Source organism: Anas platyrhynchos, chromosome 21 (genome assembly GCF_047663525.1).
Source record: "Anas platyrhynchos isolate ZD024472 breed Pekin duck chromosome 21, IASCAAS_PekinDuck_T2T, whole genome shotgun sequence".
Taxonomy (NCBI): Eukaryota; Metazoa; Chordata; class Aves; order Anseriformes; family Anatidae; genus Anas; species Anas platyrhynchos.
In genome coordinates this window covers 16,463,246-16,490,453 of record NC_092607.1, presented here as the reverse complement: position 1 = coordinate 16,490,453, position 27,208 = coordinate 16,463,246, and the positions used below count along the sequence as shown (strand labels likewise).

Here is a 27,208-nt window from a genome sequence, read left to right as displayed (position 1 = left end):
AGGTGGTGGGGAACTTTTAAAATCTCTAATGATTGTTAGCGCTGGCTATGCTGAACTGATCCCATCTAACACGCTCTGGGACAGAAGCCAATAACGCTTGGCCCAGAGGCCCTCCAACTTTTCCTTATGCTTCACAAGCCATAATTAATGGTTTAGTGCTGCAGAGGATTCATGGCTATTGTATTCCAGCTTCCACAGCTATAGCCCTAATGCAGAGTTAAGGACCAGCTGAAATTCCCCTCCACCTTGTTCCCCATCTCCTTTAACCTGATTTCACTGCTGTGATCTCTTGGAGAGATGTAAAAGGTTACGGTGACAAGAAGTAAAGTTAAGGTGATTTTTTTGACCATTTTTGCTACATCACTCAATAGGGCAAAAATCAGCTGAGCTTTGAAGTGCTTTTACAGGAGACATGCTAAGACCAAGACAATAGGAGAAGATCTGGAGCACAGCTCCCACAGAGCTCTCATTTGGAAGAAAGCAGAATATTAAAGAAAAAGTAACTAGATAGAGAAGTTTGGGTGAGGGTTAATAAAACATTTTCATTTTGAACTTTCCACCTTAAGTAGAGAAAATATGAATGATAAAGTTTCCAACCTGGAGAAAATCAAAACACTGAATTAAAGGCAATGCTAAATATTCCCATGTATTTGACTGAACAGACAGCTTGGATAACTGAACGCAGATTTGCTTTCCATCAGGTGTTGGTAAATCTGCATTTTTCACTAAGAAAAGGCTTGAGGAAAGAAAGCACCATCTCCTTTGTGTTGCTTAGACAAGACAACTCAGTCATCTTCCTGGGTGTGGGAAGAGCAGCATCTGCCCACTCCTCCCTCAGCGTGCCGAAGCTGATATTTCAGGGTGCCTGATGCCACGTCGGGAAGGAAATGAAATTTTTACTCCTCACACAGATACCTGCAGTGATGGGGAGAGAAACCTCGCAGCCAATTAACAAATTGCTCTGCTTGTTCCATCAGGTGGGCCGCTGCCAAATGACCGGAGGCACAGCATCCTCTCCACGGGGACCCTGCGGGTGATGAGGGTCGCGCTGCACGACGAAGGCCAGTACGAGTGCCATGCCATCAGTGCCATCGGGGTGAGGACCCTCCCCGTGCAGCTCTCCGTGACCCCCCGAGGTAAGCTGCCGGGAGCTGGAGGTTGTGAGAATTAACCTGGCAAACCTTAACTCGTTAAGTGAATGTTTTGGTAGATAACAGTTTCTGACAAGGCAGGGATTTGCCCTGATGCCTGTGGGATGGGAGTTTGCTTTTGCCAGGGAGCAGACGTCTAGCCATGAGAGCTCGATCTGTTGGTGGGAAACTTTAAAGAGGTTTCCCTTGTGCCAAGATTTGCAAATTGGAAGAAGCTGCTTCGCTTTTCCTTACTTGAAAGTTTGTCTAGTTGTCTAGAAAGAGTATAATCGTGGGAATGCAGTCATCTGGGGTGGCCAGTGAATGGGAGAAGGGATTGTATCGGTTGCATAAAAACTAAGGCAGCGTTCTGTGAGCAGAGGTGACCTTTAACACCCATCAGATGAGCTTGGACCAGTTTGGGTGAAAAATGGGGACCTTTAATGTGTTAGGGAGTTTTTATTAAGAAAGTGATTTTTGGTAAAGGAAACAAGACTTTTGTTGGAGAATTTTAAAAAATTATATTAATTAAATTCTTAGTAATTCTTTTTTTTCTTTCTTTTTTTTTTTAATGTTGGCTTTCCTACAGAATAAATTGTGACATTCTTTTTTTTTTTTTTTTTTTAAATTAAGTGTTCTGCAAAACAAAACAACAACAAAAAACTGATTACTTCTCAGCAAGATTTAACTCAGGCTCCAGATACATTTATCTTAAACATTCGCTACAAGGCCACAGGTTCAACCTAAATTTAGGTATTCTAAAATCAAACCGTTGTGAAAACAAAAGTCACACAGGAATGCTTTCGTGTTTTCATTTTCTTTTTTATTCCCATATAAATAATCTTTCAAAACAAGCAACTGCCCTTGCTCTTTCACAAGCATGACAGAATTTGGTAATGATAGACTGCATGGAAGGAAACTGGAAGCATGAAATTATTAATGCTGCAAAGAAAGGATTCACAGAATATTTTAAGACCACCACGATCGATATAATTCCTTAATCTGGCCTAACACTTCCCAGACAACCTCACCCAATAATCCCTGAATCAATCCACAATCAGCATTTCGGCTAGAGCATCTTTCCTAGAGAGTCCTTTAATAAAAGTTTTTAAATGACAGAGAGCCTAATGCATTCCAATATAATTGCACCAAACAAAGACACACGGGAGTAGAAAGTAAAGAAATAGATGTAAATGATGGAGGACCTGGTGTAGGGATAGAGACTGTGCATCTTCTGACACTTTTTGAAGAACCCTTGGAACAGCAAAAGGAGCCCAGCAACTCTGTGCTCTCAACAGTGAGAAGTTCTGCACACAGACTTGTTTTTCTTTGTGTTTTTTTCTGCTTGTAACTTTTTTTTCCCCTGTGTCTCACAGTGATCCCCGTGTTCCTTCATCCCCCCCAAGACGTGGTGGCAGAGACCGGCCAGGATGTCGCGATCACCTGCGCTGCCCAGGGGGACCCACGGCCCACCATAACCTGGGTCAAAGTAAGAGGCGACACCACTCAGCGTGGCTCAGGAAGCCTCAGCAGCTCTCTCATTAAACTCTCCCAGCTGAACTACTTAAATCAGTTTCAGCAATGCACAGGGAAGAAGCCACATTCACTATGAGGACCAACACTTCCACTGATTTGTGCTGTTAAATGGTTTTTCGGGCTCAAAGCCTCGCAGTGCACATGCCTGCTTTCTCTTGCTCTTCCTTCCAAACGAGTAACTTGAAGCCAGTGACCTTCCAGGATGTTAGAAACGCTTGATTGACTATTCCTGGAAATAACTGAAAACTGAATTTTTCCTAAGCAGTTTGTCCTTATTTCCAGGATTCCCACTGGTGGGACTGGATGATGCTGGTTGGCCCCAGCTTTGGTGGGGCAAAGCCATGATCCCTTACAGTCATGCTGCAGTCTGGCTGTTTTTTTTTTTGAAGAATTCATTAGATGGAGCTCTTCAGACTTTTTCCTTCTGTGCCATATCACACCTGTGACCTTCACTTGGGACCTGCCCTGGCTGTGAGCACAGCCAGGCATGGAACAAGTCACAGGGGAAAATGCTTGAGCCTCATTTACCCCACAGAGGTCTGGTGGGAGGTGACCTGCAGCTTGCCTTGGGCTCCAGCCAGCAGTGGAGCAGAAGGAAAGAGTCTGGGAGGGCAGCACAGTGAGTTTTAGATTGGGCCAGGGCAGCAGAAAGATATTAAGAAATAAAAGAATAAAGAAATAAAGCTGGAGCCACCTGTGCCACCGGGCAGGTTGAGAGGTGGGGTTGAGTGTGCTGCCTTCTGCAGCACTTTAATCAGCGAAGCCGCCCAGAGCCAGCAAAAATTGGCATCTGCAGTTCAAAGCCAACAAAAATCCCTCAGTTTCAGGCTGCCCCCAAACTGCGGACATTTAGACTTAGTTATGTGGCTCAGAACTTCTGTGCCAAGCTGTCTGTGCGCAGCGCAGAGAAACTGCTGCTTGTGTGCCCTGCAGCGAGCGCCTGGGGGCAGCTGGGGGTGAGGGAGCTGAGCAAGGAGGTCTTTGCTGTGGCTCCAGGCAGGAGCAGCTGCCCTCGGACGGCTCTCTGGTTCCTCTGGAAGAGCAATGCTAACATCTGGTGGCCGCCTTCGCTCATCGCATCCATCTGCGGGCTTGCCGAAGGTTGGGCTGATGGAAGCTTTCCACCCACTGACACCTTTTTATGTATCTTGACGGTTCAACAGGAAGGGATTCAGATCACCGAGAGCGGCAAGTTCCACATCAGCCACGACGGGACCCTTTCCATTCAAGACCTGGGGGTGGCCGACCAGGGCAGATACGAGTGCATAGCGAGAAACCCCTTTGGCTTCACCTCCAGCGCCATGCAGCTCACCATCACCGGTAGCGTATCTCCTGCTGCTCCTTTGGAGCCTCCTCTTGCTCTTGTGCAAGCAGGGGCTGTAGCATCGTGACGGCTGCAATCTGAAGGGAAAACACTCTTATTTCCTTAGCTCCTTTGCACACAGGTCACCCACAGGCGTGCTCGAAGCCGTGCACCTCCTCGCTGCTGCCTCAGCTGAGCCGCAGTTGCTCAACGCAGAGCACAAGGTGTTGTCCTAAACCACCGGCTTTGTCTCATGCTGCAGTGAGCTGTCAGCGTGCCTGGAGTTCCTGCCTCTGCTGAGGGGGAGAAACTTATTAAAATGTGCCAGCACGCTCACAAGTCAGCGTCTGACCGTAACCTCGCACACCAGGGGATGGGGAGTGAGAACAACACTGTCACTGCAAATACGGGGGTTGAAACATTCCCCGCGTCCCTTAGGGATGGGAAATAAGTCTCGGGTTTTCAAGCAAGTGCTCTGTGCATTAGGGAAACTGTAATGAATAAAGAAGAGCAGCACTCCTCCGCTAATCAAAGCAGAGGTCAAGTGCGGCCATTGTGCTTCTTAGAGGGTGAGGAAGAACTGATAAGGGAAAAAAACATAAAAGGCCGGCAGTAAGGTTAAGAATTTAAGTGGAGACCTTTTCTCAAGCACACAGGAGTGACCATCATGAATACTGAGGAGCTTATTAGGTGAACTTAATAGCATTTTCTATACAGGGTCAGTATGCAAGGAACCGAGATAATCTGAAATTTCTTTGTTGCCTGAAATTATTTGAAAGATAATTTCTCTGATTTATTCTTGATTCCTACCTCATTTTCCAGCTGCCCATTTTACACACCAGTAGTCAAATGAGAACTGGTTTGCTTTGCTGTGAAAAAGGCCCCCCAAAAAAAAGCATTCTGTAGTCATCTGTCAAGGATTTTTGTTTACTTCTGAAGGTATTCAAACAACAGCTTTCATTTTTGTTTTAAAATGATGTGGTTGATGTGCTAATACTAAATTTGAACTGAATTAGAAGTGTTCCACAAACGGAAAGTGAATATAGAAGCAATGCTTTTAAATGAATTTCATGAATTTTAGAAGTTTCCTTTGTAGGAAGTAAATGCATTTGGGGAGGGTTAGCCCACTGTGATTTGTACATTTTCTTTTTCCACTTTAACCACCAACCAGAACTGGCATTTATTTGCAAAGCTGTACAGGAACAGATTCTGAATGAGTGTTCCACAGCCGCCACCTGGAAAAATCACCTTTTTCAGTCAGTTAATTTCTTCTTCAGAATATCTGTTAAAAAAAAAAAAAAGTTTCATGGCATTTAAATTGCAAATGCAAATGGAATTTGACCTGCTGTGGAGTTACTGTGGTGCCTGTTCTCATATGCAGATTTTTTTTTTGAGCTTGGACAACAAATTAATATCAAAATAAATTTAGAATTTTGTATTTTCTCTTTGTGCTTCGGAAAGCCACAGATGTCGGTCGGAGCGGCGACACGTTTGTAGCCACCTCCATACGGGAAGCTATCAGCAGCGTGGACTATGCCATCAATTCAACACGTACTGAGCTGTTCAGCAAGTAAGTGCATGAAGGGCCAAGAAGTGAGGCGTGAAGCAGAAACGAGATAAGAGGCACTGAATGAAGCTTTCTGAAATCTCATTTTATTGTTGACAATCCGCAAATGAAAGCTACGGTGCTGGTTCAGGTATTGGAGGTTGAAGCTATACCGTGTAGATGTGAGGATGTGCTAGAGGGCATTTGGGGTCCTGGAAAAATCTGATATACTAATACCACTTCTTATGTCACGTATATCTGCTACATGCATTTTGTCAGCTGGAGTTGGCTCCAGAGACAGTGGGAAAAAAAAGGAACATAGTCATATTATAAATGCAATTGACTTTGTGTAGGGAGAAATGCTAATATAATCCTTCTTAGAATTTCCTTAATGAAAAAAGACTTCTGAGAGAATGACAATTCCTTCCTCTTGCATCCCAACATATGTTTTGTTGAAAAAATAAACACTTTGTATTAAGCCCAAAACCTTGGGGTTTCAGCTATTAAAAAATAGCATCTCTTCTAATTCCTTGGAACAGACGCCCCAAGACACCCAACGACTTGCTGGCTCTTTTCCGCTACCCCCGGGACCCCTACACCATTGAAACAGCCAGGGCAGGTGAGATCTTTGAAAGGACCTTGCAGCTGATTCAGGAACACGTGCAGCAAGGCTTAATTGTGGACGTGAATGTCACAGGTAGGAGAGATTTCATTTCCCTTCTGAACCATGTGATTAATTAAAATTAATTAAATTAAAAGAACAATGTATAGGTATCTAGAAAGCTTTAAAAGTACAATGTTCTGCCAAGAGTATAGATTAATTATCATTATATCAAGAAATGTGCTGTCTGGGTCCCAATTCTTTGTAACATCTAAAGGTTTTCATGACAGCTGGGGGCTGTTCCTGTGGTTGTTGTACCAACCTGGTACTCGTGAAAGTGGTTCGGTTCCCAGTTTTGCTAAAAATCTCCCAATTGGCTATGAAGACCCTAATCTTTACAAATATTTACCCGTCTACCTTCCTCAGCCCTAGAAAAAGGGGGTCAGGCATCTGAGTGACCTTGTGGATCTGAGTTTCAGCTCCTCAGCAGCACGGGCAGAGGTGATTCCTGCCCTCCAAGTGGCAACAAGAAAAATACCGAAAACTGGAGTATTCAGGTGCTGTAACGGAGGATGAAGTTTGCTAACTGGGTCTTCCTTTGTACCCATCAGACGTTCCCATCCGCCTCATGTTTCCACCTCTACGTGTTAGGCAGCAGGCAGCAGGCACGTATGTTTGGGCCCGTAAATACTTTTACCTGCCTGGATCTGCTCCAGGCTGCGAGGAGCTGCGGGGCTGGTCCGGGCTCGTCGGATCGCCAGCCTTCCTCCTCGCTCCCCGCCAGCATCCGCACGGCTCAGCATTATTCAGCACTTTCGCTCTGTGCAGTCGCCCACAGCTTCCCTGCTGCTCGTCACGTAGAATTGGGCTCGTCAGGGATGCTCAAGGTTGCGGCAATAACCCAGAGAGATGGGAAATAAACCCAGAAGATCGCCCCAGCAGTTTGGTCTGCCAGCCACAGCGCTTCTGGTTTCCATCTCTGCACAGTTTATACTAAATTATTTTCCCTTCTTATCTGTGGGTCTGATCTAATCCCGTGCATCCAGATTTTCTGTAAATTACACGGTGACACCACGCTGAGACACGGCCTCCCCATGCCCATCCTGAGGATCCCAGCAGCAGGTTTCAGGCCAGCACCCTTACGTGGGACAGCAGGACCCGGCTGTGGGCTGACGTGGTGCTCTTTGCTTTCCTTCCCAGGTTATCGTTACAATGACTTGGTGTCTCCTCACTACCTCAACATGATCGCCAACCTGTCGGGCTGCTCTGCTCACCGCCGTACCCCAAACTGCTCCGATATCTGCTTCCACAAGAAGTACCGCACCCACGACGGCTCTTGCAACAACCTCCAGCACCCGATGTGGGGCGCGTCCCTCACGGCCTTCCAGCGGCTCCTCAAACCTGCCTACCAGAACGGATTTAACCTCCCCCGGGGCTTTTCCTTATCAGAAGACGCCAGGGACCTGCCCCTTCCTTTACCCCGCCTCGTCTCCACCGCCATGGTTGGCACCGAGACCGTCACCCCCGACGAGCAGTTCACCCACATGTTGATGCAGTGGGGTCAATTCCTGGACCACGACATGGACCAGACGGTGGCAGCCATCAGCATGTCCCGCTTCTCGGACGGGGCTCCCTGCAGCCAGGTGTGCAGCAACGACCCGCCGTGCTTCTCCGTCCTCATCCCCGCCAACGACCCCCGCGTGAGGAATGGGCGCTGCATGTTCTTCGTCCGCTCCAGCCCCGTGTGCGGCAGCGGGATGACCTCCCTGCTGATGAACTCCGTCTACGCCAGGGAGCAGATCAACCACTTGACCTCCTACATCGACGCCTCCAACGTCTACGGCAGCACCGAGCAGGAATCGAGGGAGCTGCGGGATCTCAGCAGCCAGAAAGGGTTGCTGAAGCAAGGCCAGGTCGTGCCCAGCTCGGGGAAACCTCTCCTTCCCTTTGCCGTGGGGCCACCCACTGAGTGCATGAGGGATGAGAACGAGAGCCCCGTGCCGTGCTTCCTGGCAGGAGACCACCGTGCCAACGAGCAGCTGGGCCTCACGGCCATGCACACCCTGTGGTTCAGGGAGCACAACCGCATCGCCGCCGAGCTCTCGGCCCTCAATCCCCACTGGGATGGAGATCTCCTCTATCACGAGGCGCGGAAGATCGTGGGTGCCCAGATGCAGCATATCACCTACGCCCACTGGCTGCCGAAAATCCTCGGGGAAGCTGGGATGAAGATGCTGGGTGAGTACAAAGGCTACGACCCCAACGTCAACGCAGGGATTCTCAACGCCTTTGCCACCGCCGCTTTCCGCTTCGGGCACACTTTGATCAACCCCATCCTGTACCGGCTGAACGAAACCTTCCAGCCCATCCGCCAAGGCCACGTCCCCCTGCACAAGGCCTTCTTCTCCCCTTTCAGGATCACGCAGGAGGGTGGGATTGACCCCCTCCTCCGCGGGCTCTTTGGGGTTCCTGGGAAGATGCGGGTCCCCTCCGAACTCCTCAACATGGAGCTGACAGAGAAGCTCTTCTCCATGGCCCACTCCGTCTCACTGGACTTGGCCGCTATCAACATCCAGCGAGGTCGAGACCACGGCATCCCACCGTACAACGACTTCAGGGTCTTCTGCAACCTCTCGTCTGCGCAGGAATTCGAGGACCTCAGAAATGAGATAAAGAACTTGGAGATCAGGGAAAAGCTCAGGAGGTACTGCAGCCGGGTCTCGGGAGCATCAGAATCGCTGCAGATCAGTCGGTGAAAAGCGTCTGCTCTTGCCAGAGCACCCCTTAAATAACCTCCCAGATATTACTGCCCACAGATATTAGGATAAGTTAATAGCTGTGGTTTAAGAACAGGGTAAGATAAATCAGGTCTCTCCGAGTGATCAGGCTGGTTCTGAGTGAGTTGTCATCAGGCACTGGTGTGGTATAGTTTGGGAGCAGATTGAGCCTTAGAGCTGTTTTCCAGTGAGACTAAACTGCCTCCTATCTGCACTGGCTACCATTAGCTTACTCTTTCCAGGACAGATCTTTATCCCATTTTCTTTTAGATAAGACCATTAGAAATATTGTCCAGCTGAGTTCCTGGCATACAAATTCCTACGATGGGATCAGATTTATTTTGTCTCCATTCTTTGATAGTCTTTAAATGATTTTTTTTAAAATATATATCTTTTATCCCTCAGTTTATATGGAACTACCAAAAACATTGACCTGTTTCCAGCACTGATGGTGGAGGATCTTGTCCCTGGTACCAGAGTTGGACCAACGCTGATGTGCTTGTTAACAACACAGTTCAGCAGGCTGAGGCATGGAGACAGGTACAGTCATCAGAGTCAGCCTAAAGTCTTTGGTATTCTGTTTGAGGAGGTTTTTCCCCTTTGAGGAGCAAGGAGGTAACAGAACATGTCATTTTTGACTGTGGCTTGTCTTTGATACTAGGCAGGATTTCCTCTGCCTGGTATTTGAGGGAGGACATGCCACGGTTACTGTCAATGTGTCCTTTCATGATTTAACAATTCCCTGTCCTCTTCAGGGCACCTGGCACCACTGAGGATGTGTCCACTCTCTCCTCAAAATGCTGAAAATATCTAGAGAGCTTCCTTCTATTTCCATTTTGCTCCTTGTGCAAGTGGGAGCCTTCTTGGCCTGATGATGCACTTAGGGCAGGAGCATTGCAAACCCACCCATGCATCTCCCAGCCTGCTGCAGCAGAGCTCCTTGAAGCTTGGGATTCCCCTGCAAGGGACCGTATATGTGAGGTGGTGGCACTCAGATCTGCCAGCAGCTCATGGGGTCTCACAGTTGTCTGACAACCAAATAAAAGCCCATTTCAGTGGTCTCAGTGCAGCCACGCAGATGTAGAGGAGCTCTTCTCCCTCTCCCAGCCTCACTCCCTGTCCTCCTCTTCTACTCCTGACTCATGCTGCGATTACCGCCCACTGCAGGTTTTGGTACGAGAATCCTGGAGTCTTCACGCCGGCGCAGCTGACTCAGATCAGGCAGGCGTCCCTTGCTCGTGTCATCTGTGACAACAGCGACCACATTCAGCAGCTGCAGAGGGACGTTTTCCGGGTGGCATCGTACCCCCAGGGCATGGTCGGCTGCGAGGAGATCCCCGCGGTGGACCTGCGCTTCTGGCAGGACTGCTGCGAAGGTGGGAAGGAGGCTGATGGCCCTGGGGGGCATCACCCAGCATCATCCCTTTGTATAAAATGCCAGGAGCTGGTTTCATGGTGCACCGTGAGAACCAAGTGTTAGGCAAGGGGAATATCTGTGATGGATGTGGCCAAAGGGTCCTCTGAGCTCAGTGCTTCTGTCTCTGGCAGCAGCTGATGGCTCGTGCTTAGGGGTGAGACTAAAATAGGGTGTAGGCATGGTGATCTCCACCACGTATAACCAAACAAACACATTTGAGGTGTGTAAAGCTCCTCCGTTAAAGCACACATCCTGCCATGGTCTCTCTGGGCTATGTTTTGGCACAGATGTCCTCCCGAGACACAGGAATCCCTGCGCGGTGCACGCCCTGTTATGCACCTTTGCTGTCTCCTCCACTCTGCTGTAAGAGAGGCACCAAGGGTGGGTGGGGAAGGCGAGCAGCACTGACTTGTTCACACATCACTTCAGGATGAATGGTTCATTAAAGACGGGTGCTCATGCGGGCTTTCCCTTCCTTCCCAAGACTGTCAGACACGTGGGCAATTCAGGGCGCTCTCCCAGCGCTTCCGAAGCAAGAGGTCTCCTGGATTCAGCTACCCAGAAGAAAATCCTGCCAAGCTCAAGCCTGCCTTCCCCAGGTGCGGTATTGCCACTTCTTTTGTTTCTGTTCTGAAGCGTAAGAGAAGTTTTTAATAACCCATTCCATTCATGCCTTTAACATTGGCATTCTGAACTGAGGCCTGGAGAGTTTCAGTAAGTCACTGCTGAGCTTGATCAAAATCCTCCAGCACTTTAGCACAGAGCATGACTCTGCTGTTTAAATATCTGGGCACATCAGGGACACCGTAAGTGGCTGTTTAACTGACCTCCCTTGGCAGGCAAAGCGGGTAGCTGGGCTTTTCTGCGCCCCATTTATGATTTGGAGGCTGGTGTTGGAGAAGGCAATTCAGGAAGTCAACGATTCCATGATCCGTTTCATTTTTATCCCTCTCCCCAGAAATGAAGTGCCTTCTCCGAGCCCTTATTCCAGAAGGAATCTCGAGTCCCTCGTGGGTGAACTGGAGAAGACAGTTGCTTCCCTACGGAAACAGGTAAAACATTCAGTATTTGTCTTTTGTGGCGTCTGGAGCAGGATTTAGCTATCTGCAGCCTCTGTGCCCTCCAGAGCCATGAACAACCATCTGACCCAAGGGAGACTCCTCTTAGAGCTGCTGGTTTTTCATCCCCACCAGGTGAATGTCCTAGAGAGCCAGCTAAGGTGGCACCACAGGAACTCCAGCGCATACGGACAGGGGAAGAAGACTGGAGACAAATGGAGAAAAAGATGACCGTGCTGCCTCTTTGTACAAGGTAAGTGTGGTTGTTCTGGGCTGGGGTCCTCCAGGGGGATGTGGTGGGACACCCGAGCAGTCTTCACCTACAGAAGAGACTGCAGAAAGGGATGGAGCAATCCAGTGGTGAATGGGACAAGAGGTGATGTGCTTAAATGCAGCAGGTTAGACACCATTTCTAACAGCGATGATTAGTGACTCACTGCAATGGGTTGTCTGGGGACCTTGTGGCATATCCATTCCTGGAGGTCTTTTAAGAACTGGTTTGGCAAAGATGGGGAAAGACATAAGTATAGGATGGACGAGGTGGACTGGGTGAGGTGTCTGAGGTCTGTTCTCTGGGACTCCGGGTCGATTTCTTCTAGCAACACCACAACCCCAAATCCACCAGAGCCTCCCTTTGCGGGGAGAGCTATCAGAAAGCCTAGCGCTGGAGTAGGTGGACTGGTTCCTCCTCAGGGGAACGAGGACACCTGGGCAGATGGAGCAATCCACTATTTGCTTACATATTGACAGAGATTTCCCCCTGAGTCACTCTCAGCCCCAGCCAAGGGGGCAGGAGTGCTGGAAGCACCACTCAGCGTGGGGACTGCTGCCGCTGCTCAGCTGTGGTCTCCAAGACCTCTGGTTCCCTGTGCCCAGGGTCACGGTGAGCACAGGCTGAGATCCTTTACCACTTCCCGTAGAGATCCCTGCAGCTGTGGAAGAGAGGGTAAACAATTTGCTGGCACCTGCCAGTCTGGAGGAGGCATTTAATAGTTTTTACATGTTGCAAATGATCACTCCGGGGACGAGAGCGGAGGAGTTATGCAGAAGCACTGCTTTGCCAGGCAGTCTGTGCGAGGAGGAGCATCCTCTGGAAGTCACATTACAGGAGAGGGCAAGCAAAGGCTGTTCTGTGCTGATAATCTCAGTGGAAAACAGAAGGGGAAGCCTGTAGGCTGGCCATGCCATTTCCAGCCTGGTTTGGTATGTGGATCCTTACAGATTTACTGGCCGAACGTTGATCCCCGTTAGAAATTTGACAGCCATGGGTTGCAGCGTGACCCGTGTAAATTGGCTTTTTCCTGACATTGTTTGCAGATCCCTGAGGAGTCCTGTAGGGTCTGCAGGGTCCCTGGAAAGTGCTTGTGTGGTTTTCAAGGATTATTGCTGGTTTTGTACTGCAATCATGCACAGCCCAGGCACGCCAGGCACTGTACCAATGGTGATCTCGGCCTCCAGCTTCCTCCCATGGAGTTTTTCTGTTTTTCTCTTCAATTTCAGGTGCCCAGTGACCTGCACTCCTGCTCTCCACCAGCCAGCCCACCCCACTCCCAGAGGGCTCCGAACGAGCACCCCACGAGCCCCTGCGATGCTCTGCCTCCCCTCCTGTCTCCTGCACCACCTCCGTCCCAGCACGACCGTACTTCTGCCTGCATCGAGCCCCTGCACTCCCTGCTCCGAGCCCTCCATCTCCCGGACCTCCTCTGCTTGTCAGCCTCTGGGGACGGGCTCTGGCACTTGCCCCGTGTGATGGTGGCAGAGCAGCAGTCTGCCGAGGTGCCACCTTCTGCCACGCGTCCCCAGGAAGCGGAGGATAACCGAAGCTGCTTTAGTGTCGCTGTCGTGCCCTCCTCTTCCCACGCACCCCATCATCTGCAACGTCCCCTGGGCACCCGACCGAGGTTCACGATGAAGCACGACCTCTCTCAAACGCGCTGTCTCCGAGCCCTTGTGCCAGGAAGCATCAGGAGAAATCTGGGTGGGGTTTAAAAAAACAAACAAACAACAAAACAACAACAACAAAAAGAGAAAAATTGAATAAACATGAAACCCCAAACAAATCTTCTCATGCCAGCAGAAGGAGCAAAAAGGAACCCGAGGGCTGGAAAGCACCCTTTTGGCTGGGCTTGGGTCTGCGCCACCAGCGATGAGGCAAATCCAGAGCCTGGGGAAGGCTCCTGGCTGGCTGAGCCCTTCGGGCCAGGATGGCAGAAGCAGCAGACCACCACGGCAGCCACCGTCCTGTGCCATCTGTTTGGTAACAAGTGGCACATCCTGAGTTATATTACCCTGTGAGTGACCTCCCGTTACGTTCCCAGCACTCAAAAACATTTTCCTCAACATGAACCGCATCCTCCAAGTTTCTGCCCTTCTGAGGGTTTTAATTAGATTGATGTTTCCCTCCCCTTTTTTATTTTTTTTTCCTCCCAAAAGGCTCTTCGCTGGAAGATGTGTTTTGAGTGTAAACGTAACAGGACCTGGAACAGAACCTCGGATAATTAGATGTAATGGGCGCCCTCGTTAGTGGAGGGGAGCTGCTGGTTTCCGTCAATTAGTGCGGAAGAACATGATGTGCAGCGTTTGACACATGGATGAATGCAAAGTGCTGTTTGTGTTTATTGCTCCTCGGTGCTCTGCAACCAAACCAGGACTCTGTAACCAGCTCCACAGAACAGGTCTTCTGGTTTCCTTGCTCTTCGGAGGTGCTTTTTAGTGGTGCTAGAACTGAGGTCCCTGGGTGTTCGCCACAGCCACAAATCCGCGGGCAGGTTGGTTTGAATGCATCTGTGAAAACCAACCACAGGGACCGAGAGAAAATACTTGACCCATTAGGGACCTGTGCCGTCCTTACCTTTTTCACTTTTCCCTCCATCCTCCCACCTTTCTTCCCCAGCGCAAGGATCCAAACCTTCTTACGGATGTGCTTTTTCTTTTCCTTTCTGTTTTTAGGTGTGTGATAGTACCAAAGGGATTCAAAGCAGCAGGGATGCTCCTGGAACTTAATAGAAAAATAAAAAAAAAAGAAAAGAAACTGAAAAAGGTGGTGATTTATCAGCTGCTTCCTGGCGTGGGACTCGGAGCCGTGCGTGCGTGTGCTGTGTAGACGGAGGTTTGCAGTGATGAGTGTGTGCTATGCATGTCTGGTGAGCCCGGCTCGGAGGCAGTATTTAGTCCTCAGGGATGTTTGTCATTTTGAAGTACTCTTTCATTTAGGTGCAAATCAAGGTCCAAAGCCTTGTGTGTTATAAATCAGCTGCACTCGTCTATCGGTCGTACCACTAGAGAGTCTAATCCGGCGGAGGTCAATAAAGGTAAATCAGGCTCCAGTCTCCTTCTGCAAACCACAAGTTTACCAAGTCCCCATTCAAAACAGCGAGGCATAAACGTTTGGTGCTCGATCTGATCAGATAATCTCTCTAAATGCATAAGCAGGCAGCCCATTTCCTTCCCCGTGGAGCATGACGTGAGGAGCAGGCTTGTCAGAAGAGCTGCTGAAGGACAGCAGAAGGAGGACGGCCGCTGCTTTTCCCCCCCCTGGGGTTGCAGACCCTTTTTGTGCTCCATCCTCTGTTTTTCTCAAGTGGGAAAAACACACAAATTAAATGTCTGTCTGCGCCACCGAGAAGGAAGCTGAAAAATCCCCAAAGTCATTGTGGTGGGGATTTCTAAGCTGCATGGCACAGCCCCACCTGGGCAGAGGCTGCTTCAGGGCCCGACTGAAGTCCTCAGCTCAGACCCACTACAATAAATCTTCCTTTTTTTTTTTTTTTTCCAAGTAGCTTTGCAAACCCAGCTGCACGCCCAAAACGAGCTATCTGCAGCAATTACAGCAGGGGAGGATCAAAATAACAGGCTCAGGGCCAGGAGCTGAGTCCCCGGGGGAGTAGCTCGCACCGAGCACAAACCTCCCCCTAATTAGATGAAGCAGGGAAGTGACAAAACCCACGCGGGGGTGACTTGGGGGGGCCGCAGTTGGGATTTCTCAGCAGAGAGGTTCATTACAGACAGTTTAAAGCATGCAACCCTTACGTGAGGTGTAAATCTCCATCCTTCTGCAGCTGCTGGGGGTTGACAGGGGCTTTGCTGTGTGGTTGTGAGCGGGGCTGCTGGCACCACGGGTGTGCAAATTGGCCACATGGGGCTGGGGGTGAGGGTTTGGCTGTGGGGCGCATGCGGGGGCCTGGGGATGATGCTGGCGCTGTGGCTGGTGATGTCCAGCGGGTCCTGAGGGGGTCCCATCCCTGCCACAGGCTGGGCAAGATCCTGAGGGGTCTGGGAAGCAGATTCCTTGGAAATCCCTTGTAATGAGAAAGGGAAATCAATGGGAAGAGGGGAATGCTTCAGTGGGGTGATGCTCGGAGGCCACTGCAGACCCAATGGAGAAGGGTTCTGGTGAGATAAACCCCATAGGATTCCCCCACCAAACCCCCAAACCACTTCAGGTCTCTTCTAGGTTACTTCCCTAATTCTTTTTTTTAACCCTTGCGCATTTGCGGATGCAATTATTTTCCTCTAGAAAAAAAAAAAAATTACAAAAACACCCTCCCACAGCCCCAAACTATTAACCGGAGCCCGCCACTTCATCACAAGAGCTGCTTACAGAGCAGAGGGCTGCGCTCCGGCAACGAGCGTGAGAGCAGGCGTTAAAATAATAATTAAATAGAAAAAAAAAAAAAAAAAAAAGAAAGAGAAAGAGAAGCCTTTCTCCTTGCTGGTCGTACTGCAGCTCCAGCTGTGCCGGTCTGCCAGATGTGCCCGCAGGTGCGCGCCGGGGCTGCCGCCTGCAGCCGCGTCCCGCCCGCGCACCCACCCCAGCAGCCACCCCACCAGCCCGACCAGTTTCACTTTCAGAAATAGGAACTTGGCGGCGCCGGGCGCCCAGACGCACACGCGGCTCGGGACGAAGGCAGCGAGCTGCCGGCACGCGCGGGGACCCCGGGGCCGGCGGCATGAACCCCAGCGCGCCCCTTCCTCCGGCTTCCCAAAGGATATAGGAAAAAGGAGAGCAGCGGCGGCGGCCAGACACCGCGTGTCCCATCCCGTCCCGTTCCCCGGGGATGGAGCAGTTTGTCCGCAAGCGTTTGACCTTCTTGACATCCTTCTGGAACAAGCTGTGGCCCCGCTCCGGCCCGGATAGCTGCTCGCTGGGGTACTTTGGTTCCGATTCTGTTTCACTGCACTCGGAGCCCAGCTCGGTTTCCTTCATCCCCAAGTCCTCTCTCTTTATCGCTTTATACGCTTTCACAGCCCGCAGTGCGGACGAACTGAGCATAAGCGCAGGGGACAAACTGCGTGTCCTCAGAGAAGAAGGGGACTATGTCTTAGCCCGGAGGCTGCTTGGGGAACCGGCCATGGGTTACGTCCCCGCCGCCTACGTGGCCAACCTCAGCCAGGGCTCCTCCGCTCACCGGCCGTAAGTACCCGGGGCTCGGACCCCGACGCGTGTCCTGGGTGGTTCCGTGGGGAAAGGCAGCAGGAGCACAAAAATCCTCATCCCCGGCTTTTATGGGGCTGCTATAGGGAGGTTTTCCTGCTCCTGAGAGGGATATTAGAGGGGTGGGGGTGCTCAGCGTGTGGGGACAGAGATGCTGGTTCCCTTTTCCCGATGTTAAACCTTGCGACCGGGTGGACCAGGAGATGTGCGCGGGGGTACCTGCGGTGCCCAAAGAGCGGGTCGCCGCTTGCTCCAGCTCCTCTGCCTCTCTCCCTGCATTCCTGGGGAGGCAGCAGGGAGGGATGGAGCTGGGGAGGCTGCCAGGAGTTATCTGAGCCCTGCTGGCTCCAAAAAGCCCGAAAACACGGGGAGAAGTGGTTCGGGTTGAGACCCACCGGGGAAACCTGGAGCTTTTTAGGACCAAGCCGTGCCTGGGCTGTTCTTGTGCACCCAAAACCGGGGGCTCCCTCCCCGCTGCTGCCTCTCCCACCCGCACGGAGCTGGGTTAGCCTCCCAGCCCTCTCCCAGCTGGGGAAAACCTGGGCTTGTCCTCGCACGAGGCAGCCCGGTCCCGACACGCCAGGCAAAGTGCCCCGAGAGGCGGCTGCTCCCCTGCACGAGGTCCTGAGTGGCGCCGAGCGGTGGGGATGCAGGTGGAGATCATCACCTTGCAGGCTCCCGCTGCCCCCAAAGCTTGGGGGTAAAGGAAAATAAGGCTTCAAAGCTCGCAGCCAGCAGGATGGGAGAGACCCTCCCTCCCCACCCTGCCTGCGCTTTGGGGCGAATCGGTGCGATTTGGGACCACGCTGTTGAGAACTGGGGGGGAGTTCAGCTCCGTGCTGTGTTCCCATTGCACAGAGTGATTCGGCAGGCTGAGGCTGACCACGGGTCTGTGCCCACGGGTTTGGGGGTGTCCGCGGGACCCCATCCTGGGCACAGGGGTGAGGGCGATGCCGTGGGGCCGCTGAGCAGCCGCCGCGAGCCCTGGGCACACAGACTGCCCGGAGCCGCCGGTCGCAGCTGGGTGGTAATTTGTTGAGCTGCAGTAAACCCATCAGGTATAATTTCCTGCACGGCTTCCCAGACGCCGGGGATCCCGGCTAATGACGAAACCTTGGGCTTTGCACGTCCCGGCCGCGTGAGGCTGAACGAAGCTGCCTCTTTCCCTGGATCGCGTGCGTCACGAGGGCGTTGGGCCCGAGCTGCCAACCTGCCTTTTCTTGCCGGGGGATTTTGGGGCATGAAACGGGGGGGGAAGGTCGGCTGGGTCCTCCCCTTCTTGGCTCCGTGCTGCTGCAGCCTGGAGAGGTCTGCGTGGGTTGAGACATGGGTTGGAGGGCTCTGAGAGCTCTTTGTGAGCTGAAGGTCAAGCACTGAAGGGAGATCCTGCTCCCCTGGCAAGGCACATGGGTGTAGCCCCCCAAAAAAGAGGCAGAAATGCCCAATTTTGCTGTTTTATGAGCTTGGAGGGAAGCTAACACAGCCCACAGCCCTGCCTTGGTGCACGCAGAGGGTAAGCTGGAAATTTGTTTTACTTGGAGAGGGGTGAAAGATGCCTTCTGCCGAGCATTAAAGAAAACAAAAACAACAACAAGGAAATGGTTTGAAGTTAGGAATTTGAGGAAATTGTGCCAAAATGCAACAAGCACTCATGAAAGCAAGGAAATGAAGCAGCCCCAGGCGCAGGCTGGCCACGGTGCACGAGGGCAGAGGCGTTTACAGGCTCCGTGCCACTCAGGAGGTGGCTGCCAGGAGGATGAGCAAGCTCGGGGGGGGGGGCTGCTCCCATCCCCTGGCTCAGCTGGGGCTGGGTGAGGGTGTTGGAGCCCTGGGGACTGCTGCAGCCTTGGCTGTGTGAACCCTGTTTGTGCATAACCCCGCTGCATCCCACCCCAGCCCCTGGTCCTGGGGGTCAGGGACCAAATCCCTGGCTCTGGGGGGGTCCCTAGCCCTTGGGGGGGGGGTCCCAACCTTGCTCTGACCGGTCTCTGCTCTCCCCCCAGCTGGTATTTCAGCAAGATCAGCCGTAGCGAGGCCGAGCAGCTCCTCCTCTCGCCTCCCAACCAGCACGGCTCCTTCCTCGTCCGGGACAGCGAGAGCAACAAGGGCGAGTACTCTCTCTCAGGTAATTTTGGGGCAATTACCCGGAGAAAATGAGCACAGGGAAAGGAGCCAGGCCGTTCCCAGGAGCAGCTCCCGGCTCAGCCAGCACGGGGGCAGAAAAATGTGGAAATGCGTTTAGGGTTTCTTGTTGAGAGGAGCTGGCTGCTTCCTAAAGGCAGGGGGAGCGCTCATGGGTGCAGGTGTGGGTTGCTGGATGACCGTGGCGAAGGAAAGTGCCTCGCTCCTGCCCAGGGTCCGAAAGCCACGAACAATTTACAGCGGTTTTAATGACAGTTTGGCAGCCCTAACTCCCAGAATTTCATTCCAGTGGCTTTTGTCATCCGGGGATTGTCTAAAAGCACGCTGCCACTCCGGGTTGCCAGGACCTGGGCAGGTTCAGCCCAGGCAGCGTCGTTCCCCTCTGCTCCTCTCCAAACCAAACATCTCCCCGAAATTCCTGGCAAACCCCACGTCCCCACAGTCCCCACGCCGCGGCGTGCCTTCCGCAGGCACAGCCGCTTCTGATTCATCGACCTCGGTGAACTCAGGTGCTCTCTGAGCAGCTCGTTTGCATGGGGAATGAGTTCCTCTGCCAAAGCATCGCCTCCCCCGGTCCAAAGCCACCCACAGCCAGGAGCCTGCTGAGCCGGGAGCTGGGGGAAGGACGAGGTGCAAACCCCCAGGGAGAGCTGGGTGGCTTTAGGGGGAATTCAAGAGGCTGGGAGTGGGAGCGGAGGGGTTCAGTGGGATGTACAGGAGCTGAGATTTCCCCCTCCTGGGCTCCCCGCAGTGCGCAACCACGCCAAAGTCAGCCATTTCCGAATCTGCAAGAGCCCTGGGGGCAGCCTGTACATCCAGAAGGGGCACCCCTTCCCCGACATGGAGGAGCTCCTCGCCTTCTACACCGAGAACTGGAAGGTCATCCAGAGCCCCTTGCTGCAGCCCTGCAGCCCCACGGTGCGTACCGGCTCCTGCTGCTGCCATCCACCCCCTTTCCCAGATTTTTTTTCTCCTTTTGGCCGAGCTGGGTACATCTGGTGTTTTTTTTTTGCTGGCAGGTGTCTGGCAGGTGTGACTTATTTAGTTACTTTTTGCCTAGAAAATTTCCAGGGTGGGAAGACAGAAAAGGAAAAAGGAAAGGGAAAGGGAAGGGGAAAGGAAAAAGGAAAAGGAAAAAGGAAGAGGAAAAGGAAAATGAAAAAATAAAAAGAAAAAGGAGAAAAGGAAAGGAAAAAGGAAAAATAGAAATCCTATCCATTTGGGATTCGAGCTCTATTAAACTAAAACTTTAAGTACACCATTAACATAGCTGTCAGCTTGACATTTATTGGCTGTGTTAAAGGTGGAGGTGTTGTTTCTCTGTATGTATAGTTGCTTTTTGACTTTTTGTTCGGCCAAAATGCACAAGTTTTTCTGAAATGTTTGCTCCATGACAAAGATTGGAAACCACGTTGCTACAAGCCCCTTTGATGCTGAGTCAGGAAATAGCTGTGATTCCAAATTTTTTGAGAATATAATAAAAACATAAATACATTCCTAAATCCAACTGCAATACCAATCCCAAATTACCAGCTTACGTCCTGATTTGAAATACATTCACCGAGTACAGCTTAGAAATAACAATTAAACATGGGAATAATTCGAGAGTGAGATAGAAAGGCGTCCGATAAAAGAAATGTTTAACGACCTGAAGCCTCGATCAGACATTGCACGCAATGATATTCATTTAGTCACTTTTATTTAGTGGTGGACAGAGAGAAAAGCCCCTTTGGGGGGTGACGAGGAGGATTCGAACACCTCGAATTCCTGATATTTACGCACTCCCCGTGCACGCCGTGCCCCCTGCAGCGGCTGCGCCGCGCTTAGTGCCCCCAGGGAGCCCTTGGCCGCTATTGCACCATGCCTGGGGCGCTGCCACCGGCACCGAGAGCCGGTGCTGGCTGTGCCACAAGTCCCAGCGGGTCCGAGCGTGCCGTGCCCCTTCCGCAGACCCCCCCCGAGAGGGACGGCTGGGAGCGCCCACGTTGGGAATTCACCCTGCGGAGGAAGCTGGGCGAGGGCTACTTCGGAGAGGTGTGGGAAGGGCTGTGGAGGAACTCCGTGCCGGTGGCCATCAAGATCATCAAAGGTGCGTGGGGGAGAGGATGTCGGCGGTGGTCTATGGGGTCTTGGTCATTGACACAACGTTCACCCCGTTGTGTTTCCGAGCTGGCAAGTAGCCACGGGTCTGTGGATCCAGCCAAGCGTGGGCTGCGCCTCTCCAAAATGGCTCAGTCCAACGGGCTCATGATAATTGATAACCCAAATTAAGCTAAGTAAAGTTTGTGATATGTCCCAGTGGAAGAATGATGCTGAAAATGGGATGCAAAGCCCCGTGGGAAACATCTCACGGGTGTTTGGATCGGAGGTGCTGGGTGGGCGTCAGCCCTGAAAACAGGGGTGGGAAAGGTCCTCATCCCAAATTAGAGGTGCCGAGCTCCCAATGTCTGGGTGATAAAGGGGTTCATGACAGCCGTGCCGGCTTTCCCCCCCCAGCTGACATGAAGGCAGAGGACTTCACCAAGGAGATCCAGAACCTGAAGCGCTTGAGGCACGAGAAGCTGATCCAGCTGCACGCCGTCTGCTCGCTGGATGAGCCCGTCTACATCATAACCGAGCTGATGAGGAAAGGCAACCTCCACAGCTACCTCAACAGTGAGTGCTGCTGTGGGGAGCAGGCCTCTGGGCCAGAAGGGTGGCCCTACAAACCTGTGAGAGGACCCTAAGAGAGAACAAGCCCTGGTTTTGTCCTGTTGTCAGCCGTAACACAGAGCAATCCGTAGGTGCTTGGTGGAGGAGGGCCTGGGTGACCCCAAGACTGAAGGACGTGGTCTGGTGTCATCCCTTTGGTGTCCCACCAGCACGTAGGAACCCCTCGGTTGGGTTTGGGCAATTCCAACCTCACTGGGAGTGGTTGGGTTGGATGGTTACCTCTGGTTAGATGGGACCTCAGATTTGAGTTTCTTCACATCCCCTTAGAACAACGGGTCCCATACTACAAGCACAGGGTCTCCTCCCAAACCAGAACACCTAAATCAGAAGATGCTAGATTGCCCCAAATGCCTGGGTCCTTTGGGTTAACAGGTCCTGAAGGGAAGTCCCTGGGCACCTCCCACCTGCTCAACATCGCCTGCCAGGTGGCGGATGGGATGAGGTACCTGGAGGAGAAGCACATTGTCCACCGGGACTTGGCGGCCAGAAACATCCTGGTGGGAGAGGAACTCACTTGCAAAATCGCCGATTTTGGGCTGGCCCGGCTCCTCAAGGTCAGTCAGTGGGATCTGCAGTGCCACCGAGCTGCCCCAGGCTGCAGCCAGCCCCCGCTGCCCCTTCCCAAACCCACAGCCCCAGCAAGACTCCAAAAGCAGTGGCTGCATTCTTAAGTCAGTCCCTCAAAACCCTTCTCCCTTTCCTTTCCAGGATGACATCTATTCCACCAGCAGCAGCACCAAAATCCCGGTGAAGTGGACGGCCCCGGAGGCAGCCAACTACCGTACCTACTCCCTCAAATCCGATGTCTGGTCCTACGGGATCCTCCTCTACGAAGTCTTCACCTACGGGCAGATCCCATACGAGGGTAGGGCTGGTGGGCCCCTCCAGCACCTCTCCATCTGCACTCTGAGAAGCTTTTCGGAGGTGGAAACACCTCCTGGGACATGAGATTGGTCACGTTGGGGATTGCTTAGAGGGATTTTCGGTGCACAACCCAGGGGGCTGGAGGGTGCTGTGGGCTGGATGATCCATCCCATGCTAAACCTGTGGCCGCTGCCATTTCGTGGCAGTGCTCCTTGACGTCTTGGCCTGTTGCAGGCCGGGACACACCATCGGGATGTCCTTTGGCGACGATAGAGTGAGGGGAATCTTCTCCTTCCTTGCAGGAATGACGAACCAAGAAACCGTCCGGCAAATCACCAGGGGCTACCGCCTCCCCCGGCCCAGCTCCTGCCCCCCTGAGATCTACAGCATCATGCTGGAGTGCTGGAGCGGCAACACAGAGGAGCGGCCCACCTTCCTGGCGCTGCGGGAGAAGCTGGGCTTCATCTACAGGCGCCTGCTCAACTCCCTGTCCTGAAGCCCCTTCCCACCACCCTTCCTGCAAAGCCCCCTCCACGCCAGCTCTTGCCGAGTGGCTCCTTCCTCCTCTCTCGCCCTCCAACAGGGCTCCGAGGAAGGCACATCCCCAAAAAAAAAGAACACTGCCCGTGGCCCCTCTCGGTGAGGAGGCAGGGAGGTGGCCAAGGGACGAGGCAACGAGGTGGGGAGGATTCGTTGCCGGAGCTTGGCCGTGTCTTGAGAAGCCCCGTGGCAGTGAAGGCATCACCCCAGGTTCACATCTCCGTTCAGCCAGTAGGGAGGGAGGTCCCTGCCGCTCCCCAGGCCCACATGAAGGTTTGCAGTTTGTGTCCAGTCGTGGCTCTGCTTGATTTTCTTGTAGCGTGTGTCCGGTGTATTTATCAATAAATGCGTGCGCATCCATCCATCCATCCATCCATCCATCCATCCATCCATCCATCCACCCACCCACCCACCCACCCGCTTCACCCTGTTTTGCTGCAGCACAGAGGCTTTAAACCCTTCGGCACAATTTCCTAGGGCTCCCCTGCAACACCAGGGCACGGTGCCCACCACGCTCTGGCTGCCTGGGGCGAGCGGAGCTGGATGGGGACATTTTTTGGGGGGGGTGAGGGGACTCTTCTGGCCTTTTGTCCAAAAATCAGTGCCCGACTACAAGTGGAGATGCTGGAAAAGAGATGGATCTAGACTGGGATTTCGAGTCACTGTTGTTGCTGTGCTCTGGGGGTGCACGGACACCCCCAAGGATGGCTGGCCATGGGGACACTTATTTTTCCATCACACCCACGGTACAAAGCTCCCATCACCTCCATCACCAAACCCCTGCTCAATGCCGGGGTGCAGCACCCCAGGAGCATCCGAACCCTCCTCCCCACTGCAACTGGGAGCAGGGTTTTTCCTTTTTCCCACCCTGTGCATGCTCCCTGGGGCCGGGCTGTCCCTGGCAGCAGTGAAAGGACTCCTTGAAGGCAGCCCCGGGAGCGCTGCCAAGGTGCCTGCTGCACGCAGCATCCCCCAGGGTTGGGGGGCAGGTGGTGGGTGAAAGGCAGCCCCGCACAGCTGGGGCTGTGTGGGTTGAGATTTCCCCCTCCTGAGCCCGTTTTGCCTGATTGCAGGAGGGGTGGTGGTCGCTGGGACTGAGCTGCTGGTGGGGTTGGGGTATATAAAGTTAATAAAGTGCCGGCAGCGCTCTCCTTATCCAAAAAGCAGCTGTGCTGTGTGAAATAGCAGGAAAGGAGCTGGTGGGAAGCCCTGCGGATGAGGGGCCTGGGAAGGGGAGGTGGGAACGTGGTCTAGGTGTGCTGTGCCAGGGTCTGGCCACGTTTCCTTTGAAGCCCCCGGGAGCTGCGGTGCTCCTGAGATGAATCCGTGTCCTGGGAAAGCTGCAGCTCTGGGCTGGACTGATCCCACCTGGATCAATCCGGTCGGATTTGCCACGGTGGGATGGTTTCAAGAAGCAACTTCCATTTTGCAAAACGTTTTGCAGCTTTATCCAACGCCTCCGTGCTGTCCCGGTCTGGTGAGAAACCAAAGAGCGAAGCCGTGTCTGGCAGGTGGGGGTTCGCTGCGTGCCGGGAAGGGGCTGGGAGGAGCACGGCAGCAGGAGAAGCAAATGTACAGGTCTCACTGCCACGAGGTGGTGCTAAAAATGAAATAAATGAAATGAAATTAAATAAATGGGTGTGCGTGGGGCTGTGGGATCCCCTGCATGTGCCCTCTGTGCTCTCAGCCTGGGCAGGGTGCCGCAGCTCCCTCCAGGACTGGAGATGTGGTGGGGCACCAGGCTGTTCCCAAAATCTGGCCGGAGCTGCCCAGACCTTTCTGGAGCTCCCCGAGGTGGGAATTGCAAGCGGTGCTGTCGCAGGCACCCTCCTGCTCTGGTTTCAGCCCGGTGCGTGCCCCGGTGATGGATTCAAGTTGGCCGAGTGGCATTTGAAAGCAGTGCCAGGCTAATGCAGTGCATTTCGGCTGTGTCATTTGTTCCTATTTTTAGCGTCCCACGTCGGCCTTTGCGGAGGGTGAGGGGGAAGCAAAGCTTCTGGAGAGGAAAAAAAAATTAAAAAAAGAAAAAAAATCCCAAAGCAGCAAAAGCAGGAAATGAAAGCGAGTATTTCTCATGCTGGGCTGCTGCAAGAGCTCTGACAGCAGAGGGGTGGCACAAGGGCAGCTGCAAGGACCAAGGGCGAGCAGAAAGCACGAGCTATTTTTGCCCAAATATGTGGGTTAATCAACAGCCAAAACGCTGCACGAGGCAGAGCAGAATAGGGGACGCCCGTCCCTGGTGGGGTGCTCGTGGGGTGTAGCAGAGAAACCCCTTGGCTTTTCTCTCTCGAGGCACCCAGGGACTCTCCTGCTGTCCTGGGTAGGTGCAAAAAGCATCAGAGGGGTTGTGGGGGGGCCAAGCTGCCATTCCCAATTCATGATATTGCTGGTGCTGGTACCCGTGCCCTCTGGCATGACCCTGCCTGGTCTTGGCAAAAACAATCCTCCTCTCCTTGGGTCACTCTCAGCATCTCTAGGTGCCAAACCAGAAAGCTGCATGTGGGCACGGGGCTGCTCCAAGCTCTTCTGAGAGGTTTGGCTTTGTTATTAGTGGTGAGAAGAGAATAGAAAAAAGTTCAGTTGGAAGGGATTTTCACGAATCACCTAGTGCAACGGCCTATTTCAGGGCCGACCAGAAGTTAATGCGTATTTGTTGAGGACATTATAATAATTATTATAAAGCAGTGGGTGATGCTGACTCATTCAACCCAAGCTGAAATGGGTTTTTCAAAAGGAAACTGCAAAAACTTTGATTTCCCTGATACCTGGCCCCAGATACAGCATGAGGCTGGTGCTGTGGCTGCAGCTCCCAACCCGAGCAGCCTCACAGCGGGAGAGAGCTCAGCCTGGAGAGGGGCCCCTGGGTGATTTGGGGAGGGTTCGGACGTGCTGGCCGGGCTCCAGCTTGCTCAGGCGAAATTTCCCTGTGAGGTTACGCAGGGACGGGGCTCGTGGCCTCGCTGTGCTGGGGCTGCTGCCAAGCGAAGCGAGAAGCCCTGCCCTAAAGCACTTGTCAGTAAAACGCAGCAAAGGTGGGCCAAAATCAGTGATTTGGTCCCCTCTGTGTATTTTTTTTTTTGGTCTCTTACGTGGAGAAACTTCAAATGGAGATGAGGTGGCCCAACAGGGAGGGTCCAGGCAGCCAGGACCTGCTGCAGCACCCGAAATAGGGATGGGAAATAGGGATGGGAGAGCCTGGAACCAGCTGCTGGCATCACCTAGAGCTGGGTGAAGCCAGGCAGAGGTCCAGCTGCAGCCCGGGGACAGCAGGATTGGTGCCTTTGCTTTGCCGTGGGGGCACAAAAAAGCAAACAGAGAGATATTGACTTGACCGGTGCATGTCCACACTTCAATCTGCAGGTCATTAAAAGAAAAAATACTTTATTTTCAAACTATTAGGCTTCTCCAGGGAATTAATAGGAGATACAACCCAGTGTTCCCCATCCCAGGGGTGAGCAGCAGACACTGGGTTGCACCCCAGGGTGGTGCTTGTCTCCCTTGCCACCCCAACAGCACCTTGACTTGCCTTGCTCAAAAAGAACCCCCCCTCATCTCCCACCCCCTCTATTTTCCTGTGCTTGGAGATATTTAAAAGCTGTTGTGTTTCTCGTAGTGGGCAGCCACATGTCTTTAACAGAGCCCCCTGCCCAGTCCTGACAGCCGTGGCTTGCTGCAGGCTGGCGGTGCCCCCGGTGCCCCCACAGCACTGACACAGAGCGGGGCAGCTGCCTCTCCCTGGCCTGAAAAAACTGCTCTGATAGCAGCAAACGGGGCACAAAGCTTTGCCCTTTGCCCCCTGGGATGCTGGGGCACAAAGTCACCGTGGCATTGCACAGACCTCGTGCTGGGACCAGGCTCAGCCCTGGCCACTTGCTCCCACCCCACACACAGCAGGCACCAGCACAGAGAGAAAAAAGGCTGGGGGGAGGCTGCACGGAGCCAGATCCTGCTCACACGCAGGGTACACACGCAGTGAGTCACGCTGGCACAACCACAGCTGGCTCGGAGCTGCTCAACCCCTGCAAAAATCCCTCCCCGTGTTACCCTGCTGGAAACGCCGCGGTTGGAGGCTGCGCTGCTTCCCTCCACCCCATCTCCATCCCCAGCCTGGCAGGACTCCCATCCCCGGCGAAAAACAACCCGCAGGG

The 27,208-nt window shown here is 52.9% G+C and overlaps 2 protein-coding genes across 5 annotated transcripts in view; both read left to right on the top strand.

Moving 5' to 3' along the window:
* Positions 1–13,710, top strand: part of LOC101794631 (peroxidasin homolog) — a 41,912-nt gene extending 28,202 nt beyond the window's left edge. Inside the window, exons 12-23 of one of the 2 annotated variants that reach the window (XM_027472928.3) lie at positions 978–1,136; positions 2,507–2,619; positions 3,830–3,986; positions 5,431–5,539; positions 6,055–6,212; positions 7,317–8,820; positions 9,299–9,433; positions 10,061–10,269; positions 10,795–10,909; positions 11,269–11,362; positions 11,504–11,621; positions 12,869–13,710. In XM_027472928.3, the coding sequence (XP_027328729.3) occupies positions 978–1,136; positions 2,507–2,619; positions 3,830–3,986; positions 5,431–5,539; positions 6,055–6,212; positions 7,317–8,820; positions 9,299–9,433; positions 10,061–10,269; positions 10,795–10,909; positions 11,269–11,362; positions 11,504–11,599 (2,849 nt within the window). In that variant the 3' untranslated portion in view covers positions 11,600–11,621; positions 12,869–13,710. The remainder of the gene's footprint in view (positions 1–977; positions 1,137–2,506; positions 2,620–3,829; positions 3,987–5,430; positions 5,540–6,054; positions 6,213–7,316; positions 8,821–9,298; positions 9,434–10,060; positions 10,270–10,794; positions 10,910–11,268; positions 11,363–11,503; positions 11,622–12,868) is intronic. The other variant, XM_027472929.3, reaches the window with a different exon arrangement.
* A 2,377-nt stretch (positions 13,711–16,087) lies between these two features.
* Positions 16,088–23,420, top strand: LOC101795926 (tyrosine-protein kinase Srms). 3 transcript variants are annotated; one of them, XM_072026360.1, is made up of 9 exons: positions 16,092–16,517; positions 16,616–16,781; positions 18,806–18,927; positions 19,696–19,862; positions 20,895–21,033; positions 21,441–21,599; positions 22,029–22,210; positions 22,365–22,521; positions 22,823–23,420. In XM_072026360.1, exons 2-9 carry the CDS (start codon positions 16,720–16,722, stop codon positions 23,014–23,016), a joined length of 1,182 nt encoding a protein of 393 aa, XP_071882461.1. In that variant the 5' UTR covers positions 16,092–16,517; positions 16,616–16,719; the 3' UTR covers positions 23,017–23,420. The 3 variants fall into 3 exon arrangements, with proteins under 3 accessions (XP_071882459.1, XP_071882461.1, XP_071882460.1); XM_072026358.1 differs by having other exon boundaries at positions 16,088–16,781; XM_072026359.1 differs by lacking the exons at positions 16,092–16,517; positions 16,616–16,781 and adding an exon at positions 16,895–18,110.
* The last annotated feature ends 3,788 nt before the right edge of the window (positions 23,421–27,208 follow it).